Source organism: Pantherophis guttatus, chromosome 5 (genome assembly GCF_059756535.1).
Source record: "Pantherophis guttatus breed Tessera chromosome 5, ASM5975653v1, whole genome shotgun sequence".
Taxonomy (NCBI): Eukaryota; Metazoa; Chordata; class Lepidosauria; order Squamata; family Colubridae; genus Pantherophis; species Pantherophis guttatus.
Window position 1 is genome coordinate 94,671,364 of NC_142067.1, and position 12,653 is coordinate 94,684,016.

The following is a 12,653-nucleotide window of genomic DNA, read 5'->3' on the forward strand; positions in this document are numbered from 1 at the left end:
AATCTTGCAGATCCTGTTCAAGGTTTTCCTGTGTCATATTTACTTTGGTTTGATGTGTATCTAATATCACAAAAAAATACTCCCATGTTCTAATTGGAAGCACCTTGGTTCTGCCCCAAGTCCTAGCAGACATTACCAAAGAAACATGGACTTCTAGTGCTAGGATTGCAGCAACAATAGCCATTATAGAATGTTTTTCTAGCCATTATTTAATCCAAACTATATTTCCGCTTTATCTGCTTTGTCACCAAATACCACAGTAGCAGCTCAAAAAAGTTCCAAATCCGATGACATAAACACAGTGCCAAACTAAGCATTTGCGGATCAAAAGAAGGCTACAACAGCAAAATTGACATTATTATGAGAAAGCTAAAAGATAAGATTTAGATTGGAAAAACCCTTTCCTTAAGACTCATGTCTGAGGTCATGTTTAAAAATGAATATTCCTGAAGAATACTGTAATAGTAAGAGTAGTAAGAATAATGGAAGCTGTCTTTCCTCAAATGCTGTATATGGGCAGTTTCACATTCTATAACCAACATGGCCAATGGCTGAGGACTGTGAAAACTATAGTTCCTGCATATCTAAAGGGCACCAAATTAGGAAAGATCGGGATACAAAACATGCAATAGAATTTGCAGCCTGATTCTGGGCCTAGTTTACCCTGTATTCTCAAATGCAATATTTAAGTTAAGAGTATCTTAGACTATCTACTATCTCTGTTAAGATCTAGTAGTTTCACACCTGCAAGAAAAAAAGTCCTTACCTGACTCTTTCTTTTGAATCTCCAAATGTCTCTTTTAGATTTTTCATGTCTGGATAGTAAAACGCAGGAGGAGCTATTATTTCCACTAAACCAGAACGAATTTCTGTAGAAAACCTGGGGTCAGAAAAGTCAGCTTTGTTATTTTATATTTAAGGATGCTTTACTTCAGACATCAGTGATCAATTTGGACTTGGGTTCAATTTTTTATTCAGCTGTGAAACAAAATGTAAGGCACTGAGCAAGTTAATAAATTGGAGGCCAACTGCTGATTTCAACCTACATGTAAAACTATAGTTTTGTCAGGGGTGAAATGCTCCCGGTTCGGACCGGATCACCCGATCCGGTAGCGATGGCGCCGGTGGTTTGGAGAACCGGTAGCAAAAATCCCTGCGCACCCCCCCCATGCCCAGCTGAGCCACGCAATCATCAGAGGCTGTTTTTTTTTACTTTTAAAAGCATTTTTTCTACAACCTTTTCGGCTGAAAAAATGCTTTTAAAAGTTAAAAAAAAGCCTCTGATGATCGCACGGCTCAGCTGGTATCATCAGAGCCTTTTAAAAGCATTTTTTTTCCTGCAACCTCTTCGGCCAAGGAGGTTGTAGAAAAAAAATGCTTTTAAAAGCCTCTAACAATCCCAGCTGAGTTGCCCGATTGTCAGAGGCTTTTAAAATGCTTTTAAAAGTTAAAAAAAAAAAGTTGGCCACGCCCACCCAGTCACATTACCCCCACCCACCAAGCCACATCCACAGAACCAGTAGTAACAAATTTTACATTTCACCACTGAGTTTTGTCACCTGGGGCCACACTAGACTGAAGAGGCTTCTGTGTTCACCAAGCCTTTGATAGTTTCTGAGGTTGAAAATTCTACATCTATAAAATCAATGCAGCATATTGTCTCAAACTACTTGCAATTATCAATGGAAGAGTTTACAAAGGTAAATATGTATTTTACAGAACCAACCAATATTAACTTCTTAAGCACCTAGATAGTCTTTTTTATATTTTACCACTACCATAAAAACTTTAATGTAGGTATGCAATATTTATTTCATGTGGATGTATCCATTTCACGCCTGCCTGGATCTTATATTGTAATGCTATTTGCTGTTTTAGAAGGAAAGTTATCTCAATGTTCAATGTAGCTATTTAAGCAATGGTGGGATTCAGCCAGTTCAAACTAGTGCAGCCGAACCGATAGTTAACTTTTTGCAGTTTGGTGAACCGGCTGATCCCACCACTGGCAGGCCCCACCCCTTGCTCCTCCCCTCAAAGTCACTCCTTGTCTGGCCTGAGAAGGTAAGGGCGATGGCGGGAGAGGGAGACTCGCTCTGGGCGGGGCTGAAAATCTCCACCATAGAGGGTGCTACAAGAAGTGGTGCAAGGAGTCGCGCAGCCCTCGCTGGTCAGAGTGAGGTAATGGCACTGTTGCAGCAAGGTGGAGCAGCACAGGTGGCCGAAACAGCGGTGGTGATGGCCGGAGCCTTAGTGCAGGAGTGAAGTGTGCCTGTACTTGCCTTTGCGCAGCAACAGCACTCCATTTTCATCACAGTACATTTGCGCTCAAGGCAGCCCTGGCTTCCCACTGCTTCAGGCTCAGAGCTGTAAGCCACGTCCAGGAAGCCCCGTGGCAGAGAGAAGCAGCTGGGTCTGATTTTCTGGTGCCTCATCTCTTGCTGGGTCTTGCTGCCTGACAGTCAGGGTTTTTAAAAAGATTTTTGCAGCCGGAAACGGCGAGTGGCTACTTCCGGCCTTTGTTAGTGCAGCTGGGCATGCCTCAGTCACTCAGGGAGACACACGACCTGCTCTCCATCCCAAGACACTGGCCTGACGCGTTCACCACCGTGGCCGCCTCATACCCTGCCCGCTGGCCCAACCCACGCCACTACCACTGCCACTGCTGTTGTTGCCTTATGGCTGAAGTGGCCTGCCCGCTGCTTTCACAGCGCCTTGCACAGCACAGTGAAATTTAGCACACTTCACAAAGGGGAGTTGGGGTCCCTCCTCCTCCTCCTGGAGCCCATTACGATGCAGAGCCACAATGCAACCCTGCCCCACTCGCCCCTGGCAACAGCAGCGGTGGCGGGGGTCAGAGGGCAAGCCATGAGGCGGTGGCAGTGAACACAGCAGGCCAGTGTCTCAGGGCAGAGAGCAGGTCGGGTGTCTCCCCGAGCAAAAGAGGCATGCATGCCCAGCTGCACCAACAAAGGCCAGAAGTAGCCACCTGCAGTTTCCTGCTGAGTGACGTTGAGTTGGCCATGCCCACTCAGTCACATGACACAGCCCCCAGCCACACCTATCTAGGCGGTCATTAGGGAGAACCGGTTGTTAAATTACTTGAATCGTATCATTGCATTTAACTGTAATGTATTGTGTATTGATATAATGTATTACACAAACCTATTTAGAAATGTCACTTTTGGACTCTAAACTGTGTACTAAAAAGTGGATAATCCAAAATATTTCAGTGGTTACTTATATAAATGAAACTTACTCTTTTTCAAGGTTTGCCACAACACCATTTACATACTCAAGTTCTGTCTAGAAAAAAAAAGGAAAACAACGTATTTATACATAGTATGGATAATTGGTTTGACAACTGCATAGTTTGTATACCCAGTTTTGTTCTTCAAGTAGGCTAACATGACATCAACATCCCAAATGTATTCATTCATTAACAAATGCCATACAAAAAGATTGTTTTCTTGTCACAGATAATAGCCAGCAGAACATTCAGTTAAATTCAATTTTAGCATGCTAAATTTAAGCATGTTTACTTTTAATTAAGCAATTCCAGTGTTAGAGCCATGAGGTCAAACAGACCTGAATGGTAATATAATACCTATGCTTTGCCTCTATTGTGAATGACACAGCTATTTAAAGCAGTTTTTGTTGGCAAAATCAAAAGCAGGATAGTTGGGAAATGATTTTTTCCTCTGATTCGTATGTTTGATTGAGAAAAGCAGCAGTTTAAATATAGGCCCTTTATTCACAAATACACAATAGGCACATATATTTTGGGCATGGTACCTGAATCTGAACCCAGAAAAGCATTGAAAAAAGAGCAGGACCTCTCCACATGCACAATCTCTGCTACTTCAAGTTCTGAATTGTCCTTCCCCATGATATCTGCTTACTTTGATTATGAGATGGCTTATCTCTGGCCCCATTCTGCAACTGCAGCAAACTGGAGTCGGGAATGGGAATTGCAATGATAGAACTTACGGGTGATCTATGTTGTTACTGCCCAATTGTGCCTCCCAATTTCTACACACAAGCAAAGTATCCACTGCATTTTAACTATGTTAAGAACTGAGGTGGCCCAATTAAAATCCTTCTAATTAGCTTTGTAACCTCTCTAAAAAAAATCAGCACAGCATGATTTCTTTGGCATACATAAGTAGCATATCATTGCCTCATCCAATTCCAGTGTCTGGGTTCAGGATAACCATTCCTTTCTCCACCATCATGTACACCCAGAAGTTCTACACTGCAATATTGCTTAGCGCATTGTAAGCCGCCCTGAGTCTCCGGAGAAGGGCGGCATATAAATCAAATTAAAAAAAAAAATCAGGAATCATGGCTCGAACCTCTGTGAAAAATACCATTTCTCAATCTTGGCAACTTTATGATGCATGAATGTCAACTCCCAGAATTCCACAGCCAGCAAACTGGAATTCTGAGAATTGAAGTCCATGAATCTTTAAGTAGATAAGGTTGAGAAAAACTATAGCATCAGACTGTAATAATGGCATTAAGTGATCTTTTCAGCATCTCAGCTAGCTTAGATTTTTAAAAAGAAACAGAAAGATAGCTCTCCCTTCTCACAAAATTGGCTAACATGCATGGAGCATATACTGAAAATATAAATAGGGGAACCGATGGTTGTTTATTTCTTTTTCTATTGCATGGAGTAGAGCAATGGAGTTTTGTAGTCTATGATGTCAGCAGTGGATGAAATAGGATACCTTTTCAGAACCATCCTTTGAACTTCGGGGTAATTTCAGGGAGAACTATTCAGTGATTGTATATTCTGCTTGTTCTCAATGTTTCAAGGGCAGCAGAAGTAAAAATGGTAGAAAAATCAACTTTGGATTGATTTGTAAGAGTTCAGGGGCACAAAAATGATGAAAATTATGCCAGGCGGATATGATCTTAGTTATATATATCCTATAAAACTTTTATCTACTCCAACTGAAATATATCTCTCCATATATAGAAACTGGCTTAATTAAAAGAGAGTTTTGAAAACCAATAATCTAATGTATTTGGTCTAAGGCAGTGTTTCTCAACCTTAGTGACTTCTGAAGTCCATACTTCTTAAAGTATGGACTTCAATTCTCAGCATTCCCCAGCCTGTGTTGAGAAACACTGTTCTAAAGAATTCATAAACAGCAAATGTTTTAGTCCACAACTCATTTGATATAATTTTGGTTTCTTGGACCAGCCAGAAAAGTTATGGAGCAACAACTCCATAAGTTTCCATAAAAGGGATGAACTAGATCCAGAAAAAAGCAGACAGAAATGAATTTTCCTTCCCCTTCTCTCCCAGCCAAAACCCAAACCTCATCAAAATGTTGTTTCAGAAACACAAAGGACAAAGGGAAAAAACACTTTAGAAGTAGACACAGGATTGCTGGCCTCTTAATCTTACACATGTAGAACTCTGACCTTTTTTATATGTAGTTCAGAAGCAGACTGTACAAGCTACATAATTCCTGAATTAAGTTCAATGCTGCTCCAGGCTCAATGCCATAATAGCTTCCAATATTAAACAAACAGAAATTATTATAACAGTCCAGACTTGTTTTTGCTTAAGTGACTGCCTTTAGCAAACAGAATTTTCCCTTAACAGTAAAACACTCAACAGTGCTCATTTTGTGCAATTCAAGTCCGTTCACAAAGAAGCACGTGTATATTTTAATGAAATTTGCTTCAGCAATTTCCCTTATGACAGTTACGACTCTCTACCTTGTCAATTCATTCCATACCAAAAAGCAATAAATTTATGTAGTTTGTCTAGAATTCACCTGGTGGCCATTAAAAGCCTTACTGTATACTTCAACAACAGAAACAGATCTGAGGTTGTTTTCAATTTTTGAATGAACTCCCACAAATCTTATGCCTCAAAGAGCTGCACCTAATGAAGATTTGATACTAATGGCCCATTATCTCAATTATTTCAAGCACATCTCCTCTGCAATATGCAGCTGCAAAGAAAACATTAGTTTTGTTTGGATACCATGCAAAAAGAGACAGTTCTTAGGATATGATCTGTGTACTCTTATCTGTGAAACAAGGCCCTTTGAACTAACTGGATTACTTTACTTTCTATAGTCTAAACCCATGATGGCGAACCTATGGCACGCGTGCCACCTGTGGCACGCGTAGCCATATCAGTGGGCACGCCAGCTGAGCTCTGGTGTGCATGCGCGCGCCGGCCAGTTGATTTTCGGGCCTTCTGGGCCCACCAGAAGTAGGGAAACAGGCTGTTTCCTGCCTCCGGAGGGGCTGGGAGGCCCGTTTTTCTTTCTTACCTGGCTCCAGAGTCTCTCTATGCATCTGCGGAGGGCGAAAACAGCCTTTCCCATTCCCTTGGAGGCCCTCCAAAGGTCTGAAACGGCCCATTTCCCAACTCCCGGTGGGACAGGAAGTGACGTTTTTTGCTGTCCCTAGCCTCCAGAGACTCCTAGAGAGGCTGGGGAACAGCAAAAAATGTCACTTCTGGTCCCACTGCGAGTTGGGAAATGGGCTGTTTCAGGCCTTTGGAGGGCCTCCGACGGAGTGAGAAAAGTTGTTTTCGCCCTTCCCAGATAAATAGAGAGGATCTGGAACCAGGTAAGAAAGAAAAACAGACCTACCAGGCCATCGCGTGCCAGGAGCAGAGGGGAGGGGAGGGGGGGTTGTGCGCTCATGCGCAGGGCAGGGCGCATAGAATTATCGGTGTGGGCACGCATGCACGTGACCCTCCCCCGCCCCCCCTCTCCTGGCACGTGATGGCAAAAAGGTTAGCCATCACTGGTCTAAACTGATGAGTGTTTAATATCATGCTATCGATGAGTCTGTCATATCCATTGTATGTAAAATGGAAACAAGAGGTTTTTCTATCTGGTTCAGATAATCCAAGATCTACAGGGAAAATCTTAATCTGCTTTCTACCAAGCCCCCTACCCAACCTCACATTACATCTAAGAGATAAACCTTAAAACAGACTGAAAATGTATCTTCTAATTTTGAATTTTATAAAAAAAAGTTTAATATTTACAGGAAGCCATAGGGTGAAGCTTTGAGGTGAGGTATCATCAGTATACTGATGATACACAGCTTTATTGTCACTCCCACTCCAATTAAACCCCACTCCAATTAAAAACTCTGAGGCAAGCATTTCTCAAAGTTCCATTTATTTGAGTGGGCATACTGGCACATCTGGGAAAATCCAAATCTGAGAGTCCCGGGTTTTCCCTCAGTAAATCAAAACCCTAAATCCAACCCCTGCACCCATCAGTCTGTCACATGGCCCAATCACCATCTGTCCCAACCTGAGCCATCACTGCAACCACTCCCCCTCCAGTTGCATAAACACCATGACCTTGACCGAAGGGAAGAATGCTATTATGTCTAACTACAATCATTCTACTGAATCCCCCCCTCCTACTTTCCCAAGCACAAGAAGTTGGCAGCATGGAAGCTTCTGGTGTTAATATGGCTTTCAAAGCTGACTTTTACATCTCCACTTGGTGTTATGATGCTATGTAGAGTCTCTCTCAGTGCCTGGAAGTAATGGGGCTCAGGATGGGGCTCAATAGGCTTCAGATACAGAGGGAAGGCCAAGTGGCTTTGTGTTTTTGGACTTCTGGTTTGGGGAACCTTCCATCTTTGTTTCTGAGTGAATGGCACAGTGCACATAGACCTCGTGCACAATCTGGAGGTCCTCCTGGATTCACAGATTCTGCTCAAAGAGGTGGGGTATCTATTTAAAGTAGACATTGGTATTTACCTTTAAATTTTTTCATGGCTTGAGTCTGGACTACTTATGGGACCATCCCTCACCAATTGTTTCTACTTATCCCTCCAAGTCTGGCAGGAGGGGCATGCTAAGGAGTGTCAGCTGGTAGAGTTCAGGAAGAGCTCCATTTATGTTGTGGCAATCATCCTTAGTTCTCTGCAAATTGCTTCTGGGCTTTCTGCCAACCATAGTAAAATTAAGATTATTTATTCTTTGTATTCTTGTAGGCTGTTAAGAAAGTTAATTAACAGCCTTTGTTTGGAAAAAAAACTGTTTAATTTAGTAAACTAAGGTTTGTACAGACTTAGTGTGTGCTGCATTCTTTGGGGTCTGTAGCTGGGGCAGAACAGTGGACGCCATTCCACCTGAGATTAGGTTATACCCTGACCTTGCTGGCCTTTATCAAGACCCTAAAAACTTGGGTCTTGTGCTGGGACGTGGGACCTCTGAAGTGCGATAGAGCCCATCTCTTGGTTTTGTTGACAGTTATTTTATGATGCCCATCTGCTACAGTATGCATTTAATTTTAAACATGTATTTGGTTTTTTATCTATTTCATTGTAAGCATCCCAGAGTAATGTATGAGAAATAGACAGCTATATAAATTAAATAAACAATATTTGAATTACCTCTCCTATGAATACAATCATAACACAATCCAATTTTTCTTCAGGTGACAGCTTATCAATCAGCGAGTGAAGAGTTTCAGTAAGGTAAGATTTTACTTTTCTCTTGACAGTTGGAATACCCATTACTATAGAAACTAAAAACAAATAGATAAATCAGTTTCCTTGAACACAAAAGAAATGACTTATTTTGCAGTTTTTAAATATACTATTGATTGCCTTTTAGGTTATTCTGCTTTGTTTTCTGCACTATTAATATGCAGCCCCAAGCAATTCCACTAGGTATTCTGAAAACAGGTTGCATAAAAAGAGCACTTAAAAATGATACTTTCATGAAGAAGTAGCAGTTAATACCTCAATGCTTTAGTCTTTCCTTGGCCAGAGAAAATAATATTCTTCAAGAGCATGAAGCTGGAATTTTACTGCTAGGTCCTCAAATTTTAAATTATGAGCATCCCAAAAAAGCATTTATAAGAGCTACAGTCTCTGCAGATATCTCCTTTGCTACTTCTACAATGCCCCATCTGACTTCCTCAGAAATTTAAATTAGAAAAACAATTAAAACAGGTGGCATGGCAAAAAATATAGTCAGAAGAACATGAGGTAAGTGAGGAGCATCCTTCATGTTTATGTGACAGCATGAAGCATCCTCATAAATTTACAATTTTTTTGGAGCTAGCCTTGTCCTCCATGACAACCATTTTGTAAGAGTACTTAGTGTTCTCATAATATTCCAAATATGTGCAATGCTTTGCAAAGGTAGAGACAGAGGTACAGATGCATGTTTTGAGTTGTAAACCTTTAGCCATATGTGGCCCCAGAACTCCACCAAAAATTATCACGGTTTTGTCCATTTTAATGTGTTAAAAGGAGAGAAAAATTAAATTAAAACAAGATCAGTTTTGTCCCAATGTTCATTTTCTGTATGTCCTTCAAGACCAAGTGCAATTCTCACACTAGAAAAGGTTGGCCATTTCTGTTTTACACAATCCATTATCAGTTAAACAATTAAAAATCATTAGTATCACAATCCCATTTATTCTTCACATCATCTAATTAAAAGTTATCCTTCCTCCCACAATTCATAATTCAGGGAAAGCAGCATGCTTTGAAACAACAGTTAGGGACAGATTGTCAGGAAGAATATCTATTTGGTTGCTAGCAGTCAATAATGACTTGATGGCACATAATCAAGCTTTCACACTTATCAGTGCATGCTGAAATTTGTAACAATTGGCCGGCTTAGTACCCATGCTCCATGTGAAATTCTTTGCATGGCAAATGTAGAAAATTATACAGAATGTGTAAGAGATTAGGCAGAAGTTGGTGGTCTGAAATTACCCAGGATTTGTTGACTTTTCTTTATATACTTTTCTTCCTAGAAAGTGCATTTAAATGTTTAAATGCAAGATTAAATCTAAAATCTATAAAATATAAGATTCCATAAAATAAAAACATATTTTAGTATAAAACATTTAGATCCAAATTTCACTGGGTGTGACAATGATTTTTGTAACGCCCAGTCTACTAGAGAAAGATTTTAAAATTAACTTGTTATCCAATAAGCACATGAGAAACATAGATATTTTAGTCTACCTTTAATACAGTCTGCATGCATACACAAAGATTGCTATAAATCTTAATGAGCAACCTTGTGTCTTTCATGCCTAACATGCATTAGAACAAAGAAAACTTGTTTCCTCAAAAGAGTGTAAAGCCTGCAAAATGCAGTTTCTCACTAAAGCTGATTGCTCTATAAAAAAATAAGCCATCCAAAATTAGATAAGGAAAACATCACACCCAGTGTACAAAATTGGTAGTATAAGCATAACAACTCAATATCATACTGACAAAACAAGGTTGTGCAGAATGGGCACAACTCCAGTTTCCCTCTCTGAAACAATGTCACCTAATAGGACCTAGGAAATGGGCATATTCTATTCCTGCCCCTGAATTTTGGAATGAGTTCCCCCTGATGTTCAAATGGCCACAAACTGTGAACACCTGGCTTTTTATCTATGTAGGTGGTGGATAAGCTTATCTGTGATGCTTGCATATGTTTTCATAGCCATCTCAATTGTGTGTTGATTATATCTTTGGTTTTTGGGGGTGTGGGGTTTTTTTGGTTGATTTTTATATTTATTTTTACTGTTGATGTTTTCACAACACCCAGAATCCTGAGTTGTTGGAAGGGATGGCCTTATAAATCTTTTAAATTCTGGTAGTCGTTAATTAATGACTACCATTGGGACCAGCAACTGCATGGTTGTACAAAATTGCAACTATGTTTATGATCTTATTTCAGCCAGGTCACTAAACAAGGATTACATGTAAATATATAAACATTATATATGGGTAAATACTGCCTTGCAAATTTCTAAAATTCTAATCAAGAGCCATAATTTTTCTCAGGCACATTATTTGTTTAGGATTATAAATTCTGTACAGAAAATATACATTTACTATGATAATCTGAAGTCTAATATAATGTGCATGTTTTCCTATAATATGTCCAATGCCCATTCTAATTATTCTAGAGTCATTTGAACACGTTATTTAAAGAAAGACAAATCAATAACTGAATAAGATGATGAACAGAGTAAATATGACATTTTAAAGCTACCGACTGTTGAAATAGTTGTGAAAAGTCAAAAAGATAAACTAATCCAATTATTTATTTTACTTTTAAAGTTTTATAAAAGCTGCACAGCATCCATATTTGCTAAATTATGATTTCAAAATGTCATGCACTGTTGTTGTTTTTAATTAAGGCAAATACATGCTGTTTCAAATCCATTGTTTCTCTTATACCTTAGCATCAAAACAGCAGGATCTGTATAAAACAATAAGCAAAAAGGTTGAAAACAAACTTTTTTAAAAAAGTAATTCAATTTGAAATCTAAGAGATAACACAACAAAGAAAATAAAATTTCATTTTCTGCTTCTCAGAAGTCATGCTGACTCTAGCTACAACAGAATTTTAAGTATATCTTTAAGCGCATCACACTATCACTCGTATCGATTTTGCTAGTTTACCTCCTGTTCGTCCGAGACCAACATGTACAGAGGGTCGAAGGCTTCCTTCATTTTTCAACAAATGAGGCAAGTGGTAATATATATTTGGCACTTGAAGAGATTTTCTGCTTGTCAGTTCATTTAACAACTTTAATGTTTCATCTGAAAGCAAACACAAGGGTTACATTTGCATAAGAGTCATGGATATATTCATTTCTGGCACTCTGAAAAAGGTGCATCTTTTCCTAGGTTCAGGTAATAGCAACAAGTCGCAGGAAAATATGCACTTGAGTTAGGGAAGTTGCAACATGATCTTTATATACTCTTCAAACCTCTTTAATGTCAATGAATATTTAAGTGAATATCTTTCTGGGACTATCTGAATATTTATTCAAGTGAATATCTTTCTGGGACTATGCATCCAGGCAAACTCAGGAAAAGGGACATCTTTTTAAAGGAGCAGCTGACAGGTGGCAGCAAGCACACCACATCCTTTTCAGAGCATGGTTTCCTTTTAACATCCAGTTAACCAAAACAGTGCATCGTAGGGCAACAATTTTTAATCAAAGTACTTCAAATCCTCTAACTCAAAGAATGCATAGAAAATCCAGGACCCCTTATTCCCACGTACCGTATTTTTTGGACTATAAAACGCACTTTTTTGTCTCCCAAAAAGGAGTGAAAATGTCTGTGCGTCTTATAGATTGAATATTGCCGAAGCCCTGCCCACCCACCAGCCGTTTTTTTGCCTCCCATGCCCCATTTCTGGGCCTTTTTTCAGCCCGTTTTCAGCCTTTTGGGGGGCTTTTTTCGGCCCGTTTTGAGGCTTTTTTTGCCAATTTTTTTTTGGAAAAAATGACCTGAAAAAAGCCTCGAAAACAGGCCAAAAAGAAAAAGCAAAAATTTGGGCCCAAAAAAGGCTGGAAAAGGCCTGAAAAAAAGGCCTGAAAATGGGGCCTGCGGAGGTCAAAAACGTTTTTTTGATAATTTCCTCTTCTAAGTTTAGGTGCATCTTATAGTCAGATACGTCTTATAGTCCGAAAAATACAGTAATTGAAATTTCAAAGATCTTCACACACCAGTTTTATTTGCCAAATTATGCTACTAGAGTGTCGCTGTGGTCAGCTGCTGTCACAAGATTTTGATTTCTGACATTCCCTGCCAGCTTCCCACAGGCAATGCCAATAGGGAAGCTGGCAGGAAGTTGGAAGTTACTCTCACTTACACTACTTTTCTTTCTGCCC

The 12,653-nt window shown here is 39.7% G+C and overlaps 1 protein-coding gene across 1 annotated transcript in view; it reads right to left on the minus strand.

Annotated features, from left to right (window-relative positions):
* MGAT4A (alpha-1,3-mannosyl-glycoprotein 4-beta-N-acetylglucosaminyltransferase A) overlaps window positions 1-12,653 on the minus strand; it is a 68,647-nt gene that overhangs the window by 20,737 nt on the left and 35,257 nt on the right. Inside the window, exons 5-8 of the mRNA XM_034431318.3 lie at window positions 11,431-11,571; window positions 8,398-8,531; window positions 3,257-3,303; window positions 767-880 (exon numbers count right to left, since the gene is read on the minus strand). Of these exons, the coding sequence (XP_034287209.1) occupies window positions 767-880; window positions 3,257-3,303; window positions 8,398-8,531; window positions 11,431-11,571 (436 nt within the window). The remainder of the gene's footprint in view (window positions 1-766; window positions 881-3,256; window positions 3,304-8,397; window positions 8,532-11,430; window positions 11,572-12,653) is intronic.